At 39.2% G+C, this 21,047-nt stretch overlaps 1 protein-coding gene across 3 annotated transcripts in view; it reads right to left on the bottom strand.

Annotated features, from left to right (window-relative positions):
* The window catches only part of LOC133606880 (uncharacterized), a 44,992-nt gene extending 36,214 nt beyond the window's left edge, over positions 1-8,778 (bottom strand). For all 3 annotated transcript variants that reach the window (XM_061961272.2, XM_061961273.2, XM_061961274.2), the window contains exon 1: positions 8,538-8,778. Coding sequence is in view for 1 of the 3 variants with exons in the window: in XM_061961274.2 (XP_061817258.2) it covers positions 8,538-8,571 (34 nt within the window). In the remaining 2 variants the exon portion in view is untranslated. The remainder of the gene's footprint in view (positions 1-8,537) is intronic.
* Between the last annotated feature and the right edge of the window lie 12,269 nt (positions 8,779-21,047).

Genomic DNA, 21,047 nt, shown 5'->3' with positions numbered 1-21,047 from the left:
CAACGTCCTTGACCCAGACACACACAAAGAAGTTGTAGACCTCCATGCTTTTACAAGTTTCATCTGTTTTGTCATGTACAATGATGTCGGGAGCACCAGATAGGTCGATATGTCTGGTAAAGCGACAGACTAATAATCCTTGATATCACTCGACCAAACGTTTTTAGAAAACGTATTGGGATCTATTCCATTTCATTGTTTGATTTTTTTTGCCCGAATCTGCTTTTAGCGTTAAGATCTAGACCCCTTGCGTACTCAGATAGTTTGAACTCTGTTTGCTGCACATGTTGGTTTGGTGGCGCACCACTTTGTTTACTTCCGTTCAAAATCGACATGAGTAGATACAACCTATCGCTTAGGCATCAAAGTTTGAATTACTGCAATAACCTAATCGCAAGACGCTGAAGTTTGTTTGTTTTCTCTCCTCTGTCTTGAAAACCTTGGCTTGCTGGTAAATCAAAAGTGTTTACAGGTAAGTTTGTGTACGCTGCAGTCAGTGTGCGAATAACAAACACTGTGTGCGTTGTATTACTGTACAATATCTGCAAAGAAGTTTTAATGGTGACAGTTTAGAATGTTTGAAGGAACTTCCACAATGACAGAAGTACGAGTCCTGTAAATTCAATCCGAAACACCAAATATGGGCGTTTCATACATAAAACCAAATATTTTTTTCAGTAAATTATTGCATATTGTTCTAATTAAAGATCGTCCGATTAATTCCGCCGATAATTGGCTTTTTTTTTTTTACATATGTCGGTATTTCCTTTTGGGTTGAACTACAAACCCCAAAACCAGTGAAGTTGGCACGTTGTGTAATTTGTAAATAAAAACAGAATACAATGGTTTGCAAATCCTTTTCAACTTATATTCAATTGAATAGACTGCAAAGACAAGATATTTAATGTTCACACTGAGAAACTTTATTTTTTTTTGCAAATAATCATTAACTTAGAATTTAATGGCAGCAACATTGCAAAAAAGTTGTCACAAGGGCATTTTTACCACTGTGTTACATGGCCTTTCCTTTTAACAACACTCAGTAAACGTTTGGGAACTGAGGTGACACATTTTTGAAGCTTTTCAGGTGCAATTCTCTCCGATTTTTGCTTGATGTACATCTTAAGTTGTTCAACAGTCCGGAGTCTCCGTTGTGGTATTTTGGGCTTCATAATGCGCCACACATTTTCAATGGGAGACACATCTGGACTACAGGCAGGCCAGTCTAGTACCCGCACTCTTTTACATCGAAGCCACGCTGCTCTAACACGTGGCTTGGGATTGTCTTGCTGAAATAAGCAGGGGCGTCCATGATAACGTTGCTTGGATGGCAACATATGTTACTCCAAAACCTGTATGTACCTTTCAGCATTTATGGTGCCTTCACAGATGTGTAAGTTACCCATTCCTTGGGCACTAACACACCCCCATACCATCACAGATGCTACCTTTTGAACTTTGCGCCTAGAACAATCCGGATGGTTATTTTCCTCTCTCTAGAGCAGTGGTCCCCAACCTTTTTGTAACTGCGGACCGGTGAACACTTGAAAATTTGTCCCACGGACCGGGGGGTGGGGTATTTTTATTTTTTTATTAATTTTTTTTGTCATAAAAAAATACAATCGTGTGTTTACGGACTGTATCCCTGCAGACTGTATTGATCTAAATTGATATATAATGTAGGAACCAGAATATTAATAACAGAAAGAAACAACCCTTTTGTGCGAAGGAGTGTGGGGAGGGAGATTTTTTGGGTTGGTGCACTAATTGTAAGTGTATCATGTGTTTTTTATGTTGATTTTAATTTCTTGTGCGGCCCGGTACCAATCAATCCACGGACCGGTAGCGGGCCGCAGCCCGGTGGTTGGGGACCACTGCTCTAGAAGACACGACGTCCACAGTTTCCAAAAACAATTTAAAATGTGGACTCGTCAGACTACAGAACACTTTTACACTTTGCATCAGTCCATCTTAGATGAGCTTGGGCCCAGTGATATCGGCAACGTTTCTGGGTGTTGTTGATAAATGGCTTTGGCTTTGCATAGTAGAGTTTAAACTTGCACTTACAGATGTAGCGACCAACTGAAGTTACTGACAGTGGTTTTCCAACGTGTTCCCGAGCCCATGTGGTGATATCCTTTACACACCGATTTTTTTAAAATCGATCACAAATATCAGGTATCAGGACTCCCGCGTGTTATTGTTTTGGTCATGGCGAGCAATAAACCCAAGAAGCAAAGATTTGGAGCCACTTTTCAGCAAATGGCTCACTTATGAAAATGAAAAGATGTTTTGCACCCCAGGTAAACGGGCTAATAAAAAGAACACCTTTACGACCGGGTGCACTTATTTTCAAAGATCCAGCCTCAACAGGCACCAGGAAACACCCTCCAATATGTGTCCCTCCAGCCCCAGGTCCAGAGTTTGGTAGTATTGTTGATATTCTGTCTATCCTTCCAGTCAGGGGCTTATTAGGGACCGAGTCCCTTTGGGACAGAGGACCCTATTGAATTTCTAGCGTTTTATTATTATACCGCCGCCTCTTTGAGCTGTAATTTGACCCCCTTAACATGCTTCAAAACTCACCAAATTGGACACACACACCAGGACTGGCAAAAATTGCGATCTAATCAAAAAACCAAACCCCAAAACTCAAAATTGCGCCCCCCTAGGAAGAAAACACAGACAAAACTGCCTGTAACTCCCAGTAGGAATGCCGTACAGACATGAAACAAAAACCTCTATGTAGGTCTCACTTAGACCTATATTTCATACACTGACAACCCCCAGCAAAAATCAACAGGAAGTTTGCAATTCCCCCTTCAAAAAAAAAAGTTGTGTAAAAACAGTCACCTTTTTTCAAACATTATCTCCTCTGAGCGCGTTTGTTGTGTTGGCTTCAAATTAGCACAGGCGAGAGATTGAACCCTTCTGATTAAAATTTGATGAAAGAGTTTTAATTACTGCTCTGGTTTGGATTTTATGAGCCCTCAAAGTCGGTCCCGTCCATCGCTGCTTGCAGCTTTAATTTATTTTGTTTCTATCTGCAGTTAAGCACGATGCTATCACGTTAGCTCCGTAGCTAAAGTGCTTCGCTGATGTATAGTCGTGGAGATAAAAGTCACTGTGAATGTCCATTTCGCGTTCTCGACTCTCATTTTCAAGAGGATATAGTATCCGAGGTGGTTTAAAATACAAATCCGTGATCCACAATAGAAAAAGGAGAGAGCGTGGAATCTAATGAGCCTTTGTACCTAAGTTACGGTCAGAGCGAAAAAAGATGCGTCCTGCACTGCACTCTAGTCCTTCACTCTCACGTTTTTCATCCACGAATCTTTCATCCTGGCTCAAATTAATGGGGTAATCGTCGCTTTCTCGGTCCGAATCACTCTCGCTGCTGGTGTAAACAATGGGGAAATGTGAGGAGACTTTCAACTTGTGACGTCACGCTACTTCCGGTACAGGCAAGGCTTTTTTTTATCAGCGACCAAAAGTTGCGAACTTTATCGTCGATGTTCTCTACTAAATCCTTTCAGCAAAAATATGACAATGTCGCGAAATGATCAAGTATGACACATAGAATGGATCTGCTATCCCCGTTTAAATAAAAAAAATGTCATTTCAGTAGGCCTTTAACACTCATGAACATGCAAGCGCTCCCTCTCCTAACTTGCCACTCACTTACACACCTCACTCGCCCCACATCCCGCCATTCTTAAAGGGGAACACACAGCTTATGGCCATCACCAGGACAGAGATGAAATGCTAGAGTGCCACTGTATTAAATGACATTGAAAGTAAGTTGCCAAATTATAAGTTTTTGGGCATTATTTGCCATGAAAGTGTAGATGTGGCGGTTTTTAAAGGACTGAGTCTGATTATTTATTAATTATTGATTATTCTCACATACAGGTGAGAATAATCAATTCCATTTATCATATGCATGTATGCCCTGGCACACCATTATCATCATTTCATGACCGAAGCAAAACACTTTTTACACTGAAATAAATACACCTACAACTTATTAAATGAAAACAGGCCTCGAATTTAAACTTTTTAAGGTCAAGGCAAGTGTTGCCTTAAAGGGGAACATTATCACCAGACCTATGTAAGCGTCAATATATACCTTGATGTTGCAGAAAAAAGACCATATATTTTTTTTAACCGATCTCCGAACTCTAAATGGGTGAATTTTGGCGAATTAAACGCCTTTCTATTATTCGCTTTCGGTTGTGACGTCACATCGCCATTTTCTCACTTTCGTCGGTGTGTTGTCGGAGGGTGTAACAACACGAACAGGGACGGATTCAAGTTGCACCAGTGGCCCAAAGATGCGAAAGTGGCAAGAAATTGGACGAAATTTGTTCAAAATACGAGGGTGTGGAAAAGCCGACGAAATGGTCAGTCGTTTGTTCCGCACACTTTACCGACGAAAGCTATGCTACGACAGAGATGGCAAGAATGTGTGGATATCCTGCGACACTCAAAGCAGATGCATTTCCAACGATAAAGTCAAAGAAATCTGCCGCCAGACCCCCATTGAATCTGCCAGAGTGTGTGAGCAATTCAGGGACAAAGGTCCTCGGTAGCACGGCAAGCAATGGCGGCAGTTTGTTCCCGCAGACGAGCGAGCTAAACCCCCTGGATGTCTTGGCTCACACCGTCCCTTATGCCACCGAAGATGATCAAAAGAAGAATATCGACCCTAGCTTCCCTGGCCTGCTAACATCAACTCCAAAACTGGACAGATCAGCTTTCAGGAAAAGAGAGCGGATGAGGGTATGTCTACAGCAGGGGTGCTCATTACGTCGATCTCGAGCTACCGGTCGATCGTGGAGGGTGTGTCAGTCGATCACCAGCCAGCCATTAAAAAAATAGTCCTAAAAATGAACGATCATAAATCTTCACTATGACGTCACTTTCGTCACTTGATTGACATTCACGGCACCCGAGGGTCTTCTGAGATGACGCTGGCTGCTGCCAGCTCATTAAAATTACCGACTGGAAGGCGAGAAACACTTTATTTCAAAAGACTCTGGCGCCGTACCTGTCGTCAAAACTCCAAAGACCGACTGCACAGTTGCGCTACCAAAATCAGAGTCTCAGAAAGCTGGCGTGCACAAGCTAGCAAGCTACGGAGTTTGCCGACAATGTATTTCTTGTAAAGTGTATACAAAGGAGTACGGAAGCTGGACAAATAAGATGCCAAAAACCAACCACTTTCATGTGGTATTGGACAGAAAGGAGGACTTTTTTTCTCCTCCATTCAAAAATGCGGACCTTATCAGCACCACTGTCTGATTACAATCAATGCAAGTCATCACAATCAGGTAATACACCAACTTATATTCTTGTCTTCATGAAAGAAAGGAATCTATATGTGTTAAACATGCTTGTATTATCTTTAAACACCTTTAACTTATTAACAATATTAACTATATGTGTTAAACATGCTTGTATTATCATTAAACACCTTTAACTTGTTAACATAATTAACTATATGTATTAAACATTCTTGTATTATCATTAAACACCTTTAATTTTTTAACAATATTAACTATGTGTTAAACATGCTTGTATTATCATTAAACACCTTTAACTTGTTAACAATATTAACTATATGTATTAAACATGCTTGTATTATCATTAAACACCTTTAATTTTTTAACAATATTAACTATATGTGTTAAACATGCTTGCATTATCTTTAAACACCTTTTACTTGTTAACAATATTAACTATATGTGTTAAACATACTTGTATTATCATTAAACACCTTTAATTCTTTAACAATATTAACTATATGTGTTAAACATGCTTGCATTATCATTAAACACCTTTAACTTGTTAACAAAAACATATATTTCATAAATAAGTAAATGTAAATGATATATATGAATGAGGTAGATCCCCACGACTTGATCAATTTAAAAGTAGCTCGCCTGCAGAAAAAGTGTGAGCACCCCTGGTCTACAGAATATATTAATTGATGAAAACTTTATTCATTACTTGCGGTTTTACGTAAATTATTATACATAAGCTGTGTTTACCAATAATTTAGCTTAAAAACATTAATTTTTTTCAATCATTCGAGTACATTCGGGTAGTCTTGTGTAATGCAGTATTTTGTGTCTATTTAGGTATGGTTAACCTGAGTGCTGAAATCGTGGAAAAATATATGTTCTTAGCGCGCCTGAAATGGGCTGTCTGAACTCTCAAAGTGCATGTTGTTGCCAAATGTATTTCATATGCTGTAAACCTACTTCATAGTTGTTAGTAATTATCTTATCAGACAGTGTTAAGCCGCTGAAATCCGAGTCTGAATCCGAGCTAATGTCGCTATACCTTGCTGTTTGTTTGTGTTGGCTTCACTATGTGACGTCACAGGAAAATGGACGGGTGTATATAACGATGGTTAAAATCAGGCACTTTGAAGCTTTTTTTAGGGATATTGCGTGATGGGTAAAATTTTGAAAAAAACTTCGAAAAAAAAAATAAGCCACTGGGAACTGATTTTTAATGGTTTTAACCCTTCTGAAATTGTGATAATGTTACCCTTTAAAGGAGGGATCATATTTTCGGGCACCAAGGGAAACATTATTTTCTTTCCAGGCAGGGGCGACCTCGGATAAGCGGAAGAAGATGGATGGATGGATGGCTCCAAAGCATGCATGCATACATATACAGTTTTTTAAAAATTCATTATTAATATAAACTTAAAATGTTTCCATATGAGTTGGGAAATTGTGCTAGATGTAAATATAAATGGAATACAATGATTTGCAAATCATTTTCAACCCAAATTCAGTTGAATATGCTACAAAGACAACATATTTGATGTTCAAACTGATAAACATTTTTTTTTTTTGCAAATAATCATTAACTTTAGAATTTGATGCCAGCAACACGTGACAAAGAAGTTGGGAAAGGTGGCAATAAATACTGATAAAGTTGAGGAATGCTCATCAAACACTTATTTGGAACATCCCACAGGTGTGCAGGCTAATTGGGAACAGGTGGGTGCCATGATTGGGTATAAAAGTAGATTCCATGAAATGCTCAGTCGTTCACAAACAAGGATGGGGCAAGGGTCACCACTTTGCCAACAAATGCGTGAGCAAGTTGTTGAACAGTTTAAGAAAAACCTTTCTCAACCAGCTATTGCAAGGAATTTAGGGATTTCACCATCTACGGTCCGTAATATCATCAAAGGGTTCAGAGAATCTGGAGAAATCACTGCACGTAAGCAGCTAAGCCCGTGACCTTCGATCCCTCAGGCTGTACTGCGTCAACAAGCGACATCAGTGTGTAAAGGATATCACCACATGGGCTCGGGAACACTTCAGAAACCCACTGTCAGTAACTACAGTTGGTCGCTACATCTGTAAGTGCAAGTTAAAACTCTCCTATGCAAGGCGAAAACCGTTTATCAACAACACCCAGAAACTCCGTCGGCTTCGCTGGGCCTGAGCTCATCTAAGATGGACTGATACAAAGTGGAAAAGTGTACTGTGGTCTGACGAGTCCACATTTCAAATTGTTTATGGAAACTGTGGACGTCGTGTCCTCTGGACCAAAGAGGAAAAGAACCATCCGGATTGTTATAGGCGCAAAGTGTAAACGCCAGGATCTGTGATGGTATGGGGGTGTATTAGTGCCCAAGACATGGGTAACTTACACATCTGTGAAGGCACCATTAATGCTGAAAGGTACATACAGGTTTTGGAGCAACATATGTTGCCATCCAAGCAACGTTACCATGGACGCCCCTGCTTATTTCAGCAAGATAATACCAAGCCATGTGTTACATAAACGTGGCTTCATAGTAAAAGAGTGCAGGTACTAGACTGGCCTGCCTGTAGTCCAGACCTGTCTCCCATTGAAAATGTGTGGCGCATTATGAAGCCTAAAATACCACAACGGAGACCCCCGGACAGTTGAACAACTTAAGCTGTACATCAAGCAAGAATGGGAAAGAATTCCACCTGAGAAGCTTAAAAAATGTGTCTCCTCAGTTCCCAAACGTTTACTGAGTGTTGTTAAAAGGAAAGGCCATGTAACACAGTGGTGAACATGCCCTTTCCCAACTACTTTGGCACATGTTGCAGCCATGAAATTCTAAGTTAATTATTATTTGCAAAAAAAAAATAAAGTTTATGAGTTTGAACATCAAATATGTTGTCTTTGTAGCATATTCAACTGAATATGGGTTGAAAATAATTTGCAAATCATTGTATTATGTTTATATTTACATCTAACACAATTTCCCAACTCATATGGAAACGGGGTTTGTACTTTATATAGGCAGGTTAATGACAAACTATATTTCGACTTAAAACACATAAATATATCATTAATTTGTTTTACGGCGGTTGTCCTTACTGACGCAAACCTGGTCGGGATTCGAACCCCAACCCTTTGCCATGCAAGGCAGATGCATGTCTCGTTACGCCACCAGTTAGCGACAAACTCAACCCCAGAAAATACACTAAAGTCCATTAAAATGGAATGTTTCTGACATATTTTCAACCAACCTTTGGAAAGTGTGGCGAAGACATTGGTGTCCATCTTCTTGTTGACAAGTTGCAATAGTTAGCCTGCTAGCTAGCGGCTCCAACACTAAGTCATTACAAACTCGTCGCTTGACAAAGGACTGGGCCCGAGTACCGGATAAAAGAAACCGTTCAAGTTCCGAATACGTGGACTCTAAATAAACATAAATGTATCCAAACAAGAAGTTTTAAGTTGAAAGTCATCGATGTTGTGTAGTGTGGATCTTCTTCGCTGGAGATATTGACCATAATCTATGCTACTTATTGCATTACCGCCACCTGCTGGTAGATATTGGAACTGCTCATTAAATACAGTCCTGGTCAAAAGTGTACATACACTTGTAAAGAACATAATGTCATGGCTGTCTTGAGTTTCCAATCATTTCTACAACTCTTATTTTTTTGTGATAGAGTGATTGGAGCACATACTTGTTGGTCACAAAAAAACATTCATGAAGTTTGGTTCTTTTATGAATTTATTATTGGTCTACTGAAAATGTGCTGGGTCAAAAGTATACATACAGCAATGTTAATATTTGCTTACATGTCCCTTGGCAAGTTTACCTGCAATAAGGCACTTTTGGTAGCCTTACAAGCTTCTGCTTGAATTTTTGACCACTTCTCTTGACAGAATTGGTGCAGTTCAGCTAAATGTGTTGGTTTTCTGACATGGACTTGTTTCTTCAGCATTGTCCACACGTTTAAGTCAGGACTTTGGGAAGGCCATTCTAAAACTTTCATTCTAGCCTGAACAGAACCTGACCACAGAACTTTCCTTTCCTTTATCTTTGTCCATGTGATGTCAGATGAAACAAAAATAGAGCTGTTTGGCCACAATACCCAGCAATATGTTTGGAGGAGAAAAGGTGAGGCCTTTAATCCCAGGAACACCATGCCAACCGTCAAGCATGGTGGTGGTAGCATTATGCTCTGGGCCTGTTTTGCTGCCAATGGAACTGGTGCTTTAAATGGGACAATGAAAAAGGAGGATTACCTCCAAATTCTTCATAGCTCATTTGGAATTTGATGCCTGCAACATGTTTCAACAAAGCTGGCACAAGTGGCAAAAAAGACTGAGAAAGTTGAGGAATGCTCATGAAAGACTTATTTGGAACATCCCACAGGTGAACAGGCTAATTGGGAACAGGTGGGTGCCATGATTGGGTATAAAAGCAGCTTCCATGAAATGCTCAGTCATTCACAAACAAGGATGGGGCGAGGGTCACCACTTTGTCAACAAATGCGTGAGCAAATTGTTGAACAGTTTAAGAACAACGTTTCTCATCCAGCTGTTGCAAGGAATTTAGGGATTTCACCATCTACGGTCCGTAATATCATCAAAGGGTTCAGAGAATCTGGAGAAATCACTGCATGTAAGCGGCAAGGCTGAAAACCAACATTGAATGCCCATGACCTACGATGCTGAAAGGTACATACAGGTTTTTGAGCAACATCTGGACAAGGCTTTACGTTTTGTTTTGTTTTCTCGGAAAGGTGGAACCAATAGTGACATGATGTTTGATGTTGTGTTTAATTTATCATCAAAAAAACATCAAACCATTTTATTACATGTGTCTCATCATCAATCAATCAAAGTTGACTTTTATAGCCCTAAATCACAAGTGTCTCGAAGGGCTGCACAAGCCACAACACCATCCTGGGCAAGGAAAAACTCAACCCAATGGGAGTTGTCTAAGAGGAGCATCAACATTTACATTTCAAAATATAGCAAATCTGGTAAAATTGGTCAAAATGTGACATTTCTCTACATCTCTACAACTCTATTTTATACCATTTTTTAACACTTTATGGATTTAATATGTTGTAAAGATTCTGAAATGTTGTCGACATTAAAAATAAAAACAATTCTGGGCTCCTTGCTGTAGATTGTAGTTGAGACATTTTTTTTTTCAAGATGGCTGATATCATTTCTTCCTGGATGGTACAGAAAGTATGAGAATGTGTGAGCTGCCGCCTCACCTTCTTTACTTATATAATCATCTCCTAATTGTCAAATTATTTACATAATGTTTAATTAAATATAGCCAAATAAATGCACTGTCAGATATCAAAACATATTGTTTAAAAAAAAAAAAAAACAGATACAGATATACATCTAAATGCCAAATATCGGCGTTGATAATCGGCTCAGCCAATAATGGATCTGTGGGGGCGTGGCCTGCGGACCTGCAGCGAAGCAGTTTATCTAATCAGCTGTCGCTCTGTTAAAGGCAGCAGCCGGGAAGGAGAAGGGAGTTGGAGCACGAGCAAGAACTGGCAAGAACTATGGCTGAAAAGCATAACAACAGAAATTTATTGCAAAATAAATCATTGTTCCGAGACATGGAAGCCGCTGTCCCGTCCATTATTGGTGTTCCGAAGAACCCGGAGACGCAAGATATTCACAATTTTGGCGCCCAATGTGGGACACGAACCCACGACCCTGAGATTAAGAGTCTCATGCTCTACCGACTGACCTCACCTGAAAGGGTGCTCCAGATCTGGTCCAGTGGTCGGAGCAGTGCCAGCAGGCGTTTGAGAGGGCTAAGAAGGCCCTCTGCGAGGAGCCGGTCCTGCACATGCCTGATTTTTCTCTCCCGTTTTGTCTGCAGGCTGACGCGTCGGGCAGAGGACTGGGAGCGGTTTTGTCCCAGCATGTGGAGGGCGTCGACAGACCCATCCTCTACATCAGCCGGAAGCTATCGGAAAGGGAGGCCAGGTATAGCACAGTGGCAAGGGAGTGCCTCGCCATCAGGTGGGCGGTCAGGGCCCTCCGATACTACCTCCTGGGGCGCTCATTCAGCCTATGCTCGGACCACAAACCCCTCCGGTGGCTCCACCGCATGAAAGATGCCAACGCGCGGATCGCCCGGTGGTATCTAGCTTTGCAACCCTACAACTTCAGAGTGATCCAAAGACCGGGTGCACAGATGGCCGTGGCCGACTTCCTTTCCCGCTCCCTCACGGGTGGGGGTTAGGGCATACTTGCCAACCCTCCCGAATTTTCCGGGAGACTCCCGAAATTCAGCGCCTCTCCCGAAAACCTCCCGGGACAAATATTCTCCCGAAAATCTCCCGATTTTCAAACGGAGCTGGAGGCCACGCCCCCTCCAGCTCCATGCACCTGAGTGAGGACAGCCTTTTTTCACAACGGGAGGACAACAGGGTGACGAGAAATAAATCATCCAGACGAGAGATAAATTCTATTATTATGTTTATCTTACCTAAAAATAAATATATTTATTAATTAAAAAAAAATTAAAAAAAATACATTTTTACTATATTTTGCTAAAAACATCAAAATGAATTGTATTTTTATTTTTATTTTTTCTGACTCCTTATTACATCCAGGCATTAGAATTATACATTAAAATAAACATATTTGAAATAATTAATTTTAAATTATCATAATAATTCATTTAAAATGACCATATTTAATTATTAAAATAATTGCTTGTTTATCAACAACTTTAGCATTTTATTCATTACATTTTGAAGCTCTCAGAAGCCAAGTTATGTTATATTCCTTAAGATTTATTTATGCAAGTTTGAAGTATCAATTATCCAAACACAGTTTTGTTTGCATATTTTCAGGATGTAGCTATATATATATATATATATATATATATATATATATATATGAAATACTTGACTTGGTGAATTCTAGCTGTCAATATACTCCTCCCCTCTTAACCACGCCCCCAACCACGCCCCCACCCCCCACCTCCTGAAATCGGAGGTCTCAAGGTTGGCAAGTATGGGTTAGGGGTAGGCGCGGCCTGACGGTGTCCCGGCCTGAGTCTGGCGGTGGAGGTATGTGGGGTGGCGTGGCCTGCGGACATGCAGCGAAGCGGGATGTGCCAGGACCGGCTTCGAGGTCAGCGACAGGTGTGTAGATGGCCCAGCTGGGCGCGTTTATCTAATCAACTGTCGCTCTGTTAAAGGCAGCAGCCGGGAAGGAGAAGGGAGTTGGAGCACGAGCGAGAACTGGCAAGAACTATGGCTGAAAAGCATAACAACAGACATTTATTGCAAAATAAATCATTGTTCCGAGACATGGAAGCTGCTGTGCCGTCCATTATTGGTGGTCCGAAGAACCCTACTCAGTGGCCTAGTAGTTAGAGTGTCCATCTTGAGATTGGTAGGTTGTGAGTTCAAAACCCGGCCGAGTCATACCAAAGACTAAAAAAAAATGGGAGCCATTACCTCCCTGCTTGGCACTCAATCAAGGGTTGGAATTGGGGGTTAAATCACCAGAAATGATTCCCGGGCGCGGCACCGCTGCTGCTCACTGCTCCCCTCACCTCCCAGGGGGTGAAGAAGAGGATGGGTCAAATGCAGAGGACAATTTTCACCACACCTAGTGTGTGTGTGACAATCATTGGTACTTTAACTTGAACTTTAACCTGGAGACGCAAGACCTCCACGGGGTCTCTCTCTAATGTACAGACTATTAGTGTGCAAAAGGTGACTTTTCAGCCCTGAACAAGGTCCCAGGGTATGGAAGGTCCAAAAAGACGGTTTGTGGTCGATGCAGATGCAAAATATTCTTCTCCAGGTGCACTCGATGACTCGCCATCGCCATCGTCAACATCAATCTGACAGGAGGGAGGAGCTTGAGAGACGATTTAAAAGAAATAAAAAAGTTTAGTTTTTGCATTTAAAAAAAAAAAAAGGAAATGTTGACAAGTAACCTTTCTGGACTTTCTTCCAGACGTGCGGGTCTTTGAGAGCCTCTCTGACTTTGTTGTCCAACTTCTTACATCTCAGCACGACAAAGAGAGCTAAACACAGCTGGAGGGCAAAGGTCAGCACGCCCAGCAGCAGGATGGTGTTTGTGTCTGTAGAGGGGGGGGCATAACTTCTAATTCAGCATTGAAATCTACAAAACCCCAAAAGCAGTGAAGTTGTCACGTTGTGTAAATGGTAAATAAAAAGAGAATACAATGATTGAATAGACTGCAAAGACAAGATATTTCATGTTCACACTGAGAAACGTTGTTATTTTTTTGCAAGTACTCATTAACTTAGCAACACATTGCAAAAAAGGGGTATTTTTACCACTGTGTTACATGGCCTTTCCTTTTAACAACACTCAGTAAAGGTTGGGAACTGAGGAGACACATTTTTGAAGTAGAATTCTTTCCCATTCTTGCTTGATGTACAGCTTAAGTTGTTCAACAGTCCGGGGGTCTCCGTTGTGCTATTTTAGGCTTCATAATGCGCCACACATTTTCAATGGGAGACAGGTCTGGACTACAGGCAGGCCAGTCTAGTACCCGCACTCTTTTACTATGAAGCCACGTTGATGTAACACGTGGTTTGGCATTGTCTTGCTGAAATAAGCAGGGGCGTCCATTATAACGTTGCTTGGATGGCAACATATGTTGCTCCAAAACCTGTATGTACCTTTCAGCATTAATGGTGCCTTCACAGATGTGTAAGTTACCCATGTCTTGGGCACTAATACACCCCCATACCATCACACATGCTGGCTTTTACACTTTGCGCCTAGAACAATCCGGATGGTTCTTTACCTCTTTGGTCCGAAGCACACGACATCCACAGTTTCCAGAAACAATTTGAAATGTGGACTCGTCAGACCACAGAACACTTTTCCACTTTGCATCAGTCCATCTTAGATGGGCTCGGGCCCAGCGAAGCCGGTGGCGTTTCTGGGTGTTGTTGATAAATGGCTTTGGCTTTGCATAGTAATAATAATAATAATAATAATAATAATAATAATAACAACTGGGATTTATATAGCGCTTTTCTAAGTACCCAAAGTCGCTTTACATGTAGAACCCATCATTCATTCACACCTGGTGGTGGTAAGCTACTTTCATAGCCACAGCTGACCTGGGGTAGACTGACGGAAGTGTGGCTGCAATTTGCGCCAACGGCCCCTCCGACCACCACCTATCATTCATCATTCAATTCACCGGTGTGAGTAGCACCGGGGGCAAAGAGTGAAGTGTCCCGCCCAAGGACACAACGGCAGCGGATTTTGGATGGTAAGAGGCGGGGAGCGAACCTGCAACCCTCAGGTTTCTGGCACGGTTGCTCTACCCACTACGCCATGCCGCCCCATAGTAGAGTTTAAACTTGCACTTACAGATGCAGCGACCAACTGTAGTTACTGACAGAGGTTTTCTGAAGTGTTCCTGAGCCCATGCGGTGATATCCTTTACACACTGATGTCGCTTGTTGACGCAGTACCGCCTGAAGGATCAAAGCTCACGAGCTTAGCCGCTTACGTGCAGTGATTTCTCCAGATTCTCTGAACCCTTTGATGATATTACGGACCGTAGATGGTGAAATCCCTAAATTCCTTGCAATAGCTGGTTGAGAAAGGTTTTTCTTAAACTGTTCAACAATTTGCTCACGCATTTGTTGACAAAGTGGTGACCCTCGCCCCCATCCTTGTTTGTGAATGACTGAGCACGGGGCGGTATAGCTCGGTTGGTAGAGTGGCCGTGCCAGCAACTTGAGGGTTCCAGGTTCGATCCCCGCTTCCGCCATCCTAGTCACTGCCGTTGTGTCCTTGGGCAAGACACTTTACCCACCTGCTCCCAGTGCCACCCACACTGGTTTAAATGTAACTTACCGTATTTTCCGCACCATAAGGCGCCCTGGGTTATAAGCCGCGCCTTCAATGAACGGCATATTTCAAAACTTGTCCACCTATAAGCCGCCCCGTGTTGTAAGCCGCATCTAACTGCGCTAAAGGAATGTCAAAAAAACAGTCAGATAGGTCAGTCAAACTTTAATAATATATTAAAACCAGCGTGATGTGGGCGCGCATGGAATCGTATATCAACATGGACGGAGCTGCTGAAAAAAGCCACCCGGCCTCTTCGCGTAAACTTAAACTTACCTTAACCACTCGCTCATCTTTTCTTCATTCATCCCTTCGAGTTAGCTTTTATGATGACGCCGGCTGGAAAGGTCTCTTTTGGCAAGGTCTTCCTTTTGAATATCACCATGGGTGGAAGTTTCTGGCCATTAGCATGGCAAGCTAGAACCACAGTGAAGGATGACTTCTCATTCCCTGTGGTGCGAATATTCACCGTACGTGCTCCCGTTGTATCCACAGTGCGGTTCACAGGAATATCAGTTGCTGTGAAATAGTAATCCGTGTGCGGATGGAGAGATTGCGTCTTTTCATGAACCGGATCCCTGACGCTTAGTAGGAGCCATTTTGTGGTCTTTACAGATGTAAACACACAAAGGAAATGAAACGTACCGGTACGGTAATATCCGCACGCTTTTTCTTCTTCTATGCGGGCGGGTGGTTGCTTACAGTAGAAGAAGAAGCGCTTCCTGTTCTATGGGGGCGGGTGCTTACCTTGGCGGTTGCTTGCGTAGAAGAAGAAGCGCTTCCTGTTCTACCGGGAAAAAAGATGGCGGCTGTTTACCGAAGTTGCGAGACCGAAACTTTATGAAAATGAATCTTAATATTTATCCATATATAAAGCGCACCGGGTTATAAGGCGCACTGTCAGCTTTTGAGAAAATTTGTGGTTTTTAGGTGCGCCTTATAGTGCGGAAAATACGGTAGATATTGGGTTTCAGTATGTAAAAGCGCTTTGAGTCACTAGAGAAAAGCGCTATATAAAAATAATTCACTTCACATTTCATGGCACCCACCTGTTCCCAATTAGCCTGTTCACCTGTGGGATGTTCCAAATAAGTGTTTGATGAGCATTCCTCAACTTTATCAGTCTTCTTTGCCACTTGTGCCAGCTTTTTTGAAACATGTTGCAGGCATCAGGCTAATATTTGCAAAAATTAACAAAGTTTTCCAGTTTTAACGTTAAATATCTTGTCTTTGCAGTCTATTCAATTGAATATAAGTTGAAAAGGATTTGCAAATCATTGTATTCTCTTTTTATTTACCATTTACACAACTTGACAACTTCACTGCTTTTGTGTGTATGTATATATATATATATATATATATATATATATATATATATATATATATATATATATATATATATATATATATATAATATATATATATATATATATATATATATATATTTTATATATATTATATGTATATATATATATATAAATATATATATATATATATTTTTTTATATATATATTTATATATATATATATATATATATATTAAAAAAAAAAAAATATATATATATATATATACAAAAAAAAAAATATATATATATATACATATATATATATATATATATATATATATATATAAAAAAAAATATATATATATATAATTATATATATTTATTATATATATATATATATATACAAAAAAATAAATAAAATATATATATATATATACATATATATATATATATATATATATATATATGGTTATTTTACATGCAGTTGGCTTTCGGCCCCCAGCCAGATAATTTTAGCCCAATGTGGCCCCCAAGTGTTAATTATTCAGTCAGGGTTCAAAGGTCCTGGTAAATGTTCCATGTTGTTGGAGGTACCAAAACAACACTAAATGTTGTTAATTATCAACGCGTGTCCAACTGAACAAACAAAATGAAACCTTCGCCGTCTTTGCACAAACATATTTTCCACCATTAAGTGCATTTGTCACGTTGAAAGGACGACACTGCGCGGTAAAAGGACTCACAGGCTGAAGATTCTTGCGGCGTGGACTCCCAGTGCGAGACGTCAGGTGACGGGAAGTCCTGGGTCAAGTTCTGCTTCTGGATCAGACCCATTTGAAGACCTTCACAAGCACAGTCATGGTCACTGTGTGTATGCAAGGAGTGTACTGACACAATACATTGTACTTTTACATCAGCTTGTTTTTATTGGCAATCTGCACTGTTAAAAAAAGGAATCATTAAATCTGTATATTTCGGTATGATTTTTTTTACAGTAAATTGAACACTCTGTACCACATTTATTATTTTTACAGAAAAATTCTGATGACTGAGCTGCCAGTTTTTTACCTTAAAATCTATCTACTTTTTTTTTTTTAACACATTGTGCATATTCAAAAGATTAGTTAATAAAACTAATAAAATTAATTTTAAATATTACACTAGGTTAAACCCTCGTTTATTGCTGTTAATTGGTTCCGTTGTGAATGAATTGCTGTGAAGTAGTAGTTATAAATGTAATATTTTCATAGCTCCAATATACAAAAATAAGTTTATGACTTTTTATATAGATTTTTTAACACTATGAGAGCCTTTTAGACATGAAACAACAGCTTTTAGTCACCTCTACACTCTGTCTGAGGATGAGCCAATCAGAGCTCACGATACTGAACAGCTCTGATTGGTTTGGTCTCATCTAGTGTTTATATTTTGGATATGTTCTTTCATTTAGCCATCACTTTGGTTGAAAATGACTAATTGAGCCAAAAAATACATACAATATTTAAAGTGACCCGCCATATTATTTGATGTGACCCGTCATATTAAATAAAATGACCTGCCATATTATTTAAGGTGACCTGCCACATTATTTGATGTGACACACCATATTATTTAATGTGACCTGCCATATTATTTAATGTGACCCACCATATTATTTAATGTGACCTGCCATAATATTTAATGTGACCCGCCATAATATTGAATGTGACCCCCCATACTAATTAATGTGACCCGCCATATATTTAATGTGACCTGCCATAATATTTAATGTGACCCGTCATATTAAATAAAGTGACCTGCCATATTAATTAATGTGGCCTGTCATATTATTTAATGTGACCCACCATATTATTTAATATGACACGCCATATTATTTAATGTGACCCGCCATATTATTTAATGTGACCTGCCATATTATTCAATATGACACGCCATAATATTTAATGTGAATCACCATATTATTTAATGTGACCTGCCATAATATTTAATGTGACCTGCCATAATATTTAATGTGACCCGCCATAATATCTAAGGTGACCTGCCATGTTATTTAATGTGACCTGCCATATTATTTAAGGTAGCCTGTCATATTATTTAAAGTGACCTGCCATATTATTTAATATGACACGCCATATTATTTAATGTGACCCACCATATTATTTAATGTGACCCGCCATATTATTTAAGGTGACCAACCATAATATCTAAGGTGACCCACCATATTATTTAATGTGACCTGCCATAATATTTAATGTGACCCACCATATAATTTAATGTGACCCACCATATTATTTAATGTGACCTGCCATATTATTTAATGTGACCTGTCATATTATTTAAGGTGACCTGTCATATTATTTAAGGTAACCTGTCATATTATTTAATGTGACCTGCCATATTATTTAATGTGACCCACCATATTATTTAATGTGACCTGCCATATTATTTAATGTGACCTGCCATATTATTTAAGGTGGCCTGTCATATTATTTAATGTGAATCACCATATTATTTAATGTGACCCGCCATAATATCTAAGGTGACCTGCCATATTATTTAATGTGACCTGCCATATTATTTAATGTGACCTGCCATAATATTTAAAATGACCCGCCATAATATTTAAGGTGACCTACCATATTAATTAATGTGACCCGTCATATTATTTAATATGACCCGCCATAATATTTAATGTGACCTACCATATTATTTAATGTGACCCGCCATATTATTTAATGTGACCTGCCATAATATTTAACGTGACCTGCCAAATTATTTAATGTGACCTGCCATGATATTTAATGTCTCCCATCATATTAAATAAAGTGACCTGCCATATTATTTAACGTGACCTGCCATAATATTTAATGTGACCCGTCATATTAAATAAAGTGACCAGTCATATTATTTAATGTGACCTGCCATATTATTTAATGTGACCTGCCATATTATTTAATATGACACGCCATATATTTAATGTGACCCACCATATTATTTAATGTGACCCGCCATATTATTTAATGTGACCTGCCATATTATTAAATATGACACGCCATAATATTTAATATGAATCACCATATTATTTAATGTGACCCACCATATTATTTAATGTGACCCGCCATATTATTTAATGTGACCTGTCATATTATTTAAGGTGACCTGTCATATTGTTTAATGTGACCTGCCATATTATTTAATATGACCCACCATATTATTTAATGTGACCCACCATATTATTTAATGTGACTTGCCATATTATTTAATGTGACCTGACATGTTATTTAATGTGACCTGCCATATTATTTAAAGCGACCTGCCATATTATTTAATGTGACCTGCCATATTATTTAACGTGACCTGTCATATTATTTAATGTGAATCACCATATTATTTAATGTGACCCGCCATTTTATTTAATGTGACCTGCCATAATATTTAATGTGACCCACCATATAATTTAATGTGACCCACCATATTATTTAATGTGACCTGCCATATTATTTAATGTGACCTGTCTTATTATTTAAGGTGACCTGTCATATTATTTAAGGTAACCTGTCATATTATTTAATGTGACCTGCCATATTATTTAATGTGACCCACCATATTATTTAATGTGACCTGCCATATTATTTAAGGTGACCTGCCATATTATTTAAGGTGACCTGTCATATTATTTAATGTGAATCACCATATTATTTAATGTGACCCGCCATAATATCTAAGGTGACCTGCCATATTATTTAATATGACACGCCATATTATTTAATGTGACCCACCATATTATTTAATGTGACCTGCCATATTATTTAATGTGACCTGCCATAATATTTAATGTGACCCACCATATAATTTAATGTGACCCACCATATTATTTAATGTGACCTGCCATATTATTTAATGTGACCTGTCATATTATTTAAGGTTACCTGTCATATTATTTAAGGTAACCTGTCATATTATTTAATGTGACCTGCCATATTATTTAATGTGACCCACCATATTATTTAATGTGACCTGCCATATTATTTAATGTGACCTGCCATATTATTTAAGGTGACCTGTCATATTATTTAATGTGAATCACCATATTATTTAATGTGACCCGCCATAATATCTAAGGTGACCTGCCATATTATTTAATGTGACCTGCCATAATATTTAAAATGACCCGCCATAATATTTAAGGTGACGTACCATATTAATTAATGTGACCCGCCATATTATTTAATATGACCCGCTATAATATTTAATGTGACCTACCATATTATTTAATGTGACCCGCCATATTATTTAATGTGACCTGCCATAATATTTAACGTGACCTGCCAAATTATTTAACGTGACCTGCCATGATATTTAATGTCTCCCATCATATTGAATAAAGTGACCTGCCATATTATTTAACGTGACCTGCCATATTATTTAATGTGACCTGCCATAATATTTAATGTGACCCGTCATATTAAATAAAGTGACCAGTCATATTATTTAATGTGACCTGCCATATTATTTAATGTGACCTGCCATATTATTTAATATGACACGCCATATTATTTAATGTGACCCACCATATTATTTAATGTGACCCGCCATATTATTTAAT

This window comes from Nerophis lumbriciformis, linkage group LG05, assembly GCF_033978685.3.
Source record: "Nerophis lumbriciformis linkage group LG05, RoL_Nlum_v2.1, whole genome shotgun sequence".
NCBI lineage: Eukaryota > Metazoa > Chordata > Actinopteri > Syngnathiformes > Syngnathidae > Nerophis > Nerophis lumbriciformis.
The sequence above is the reverse complement of the archived record's forward strand: the minus strand, read 5'-3'. Positions and strand labels throughout refer to the sequence as shown.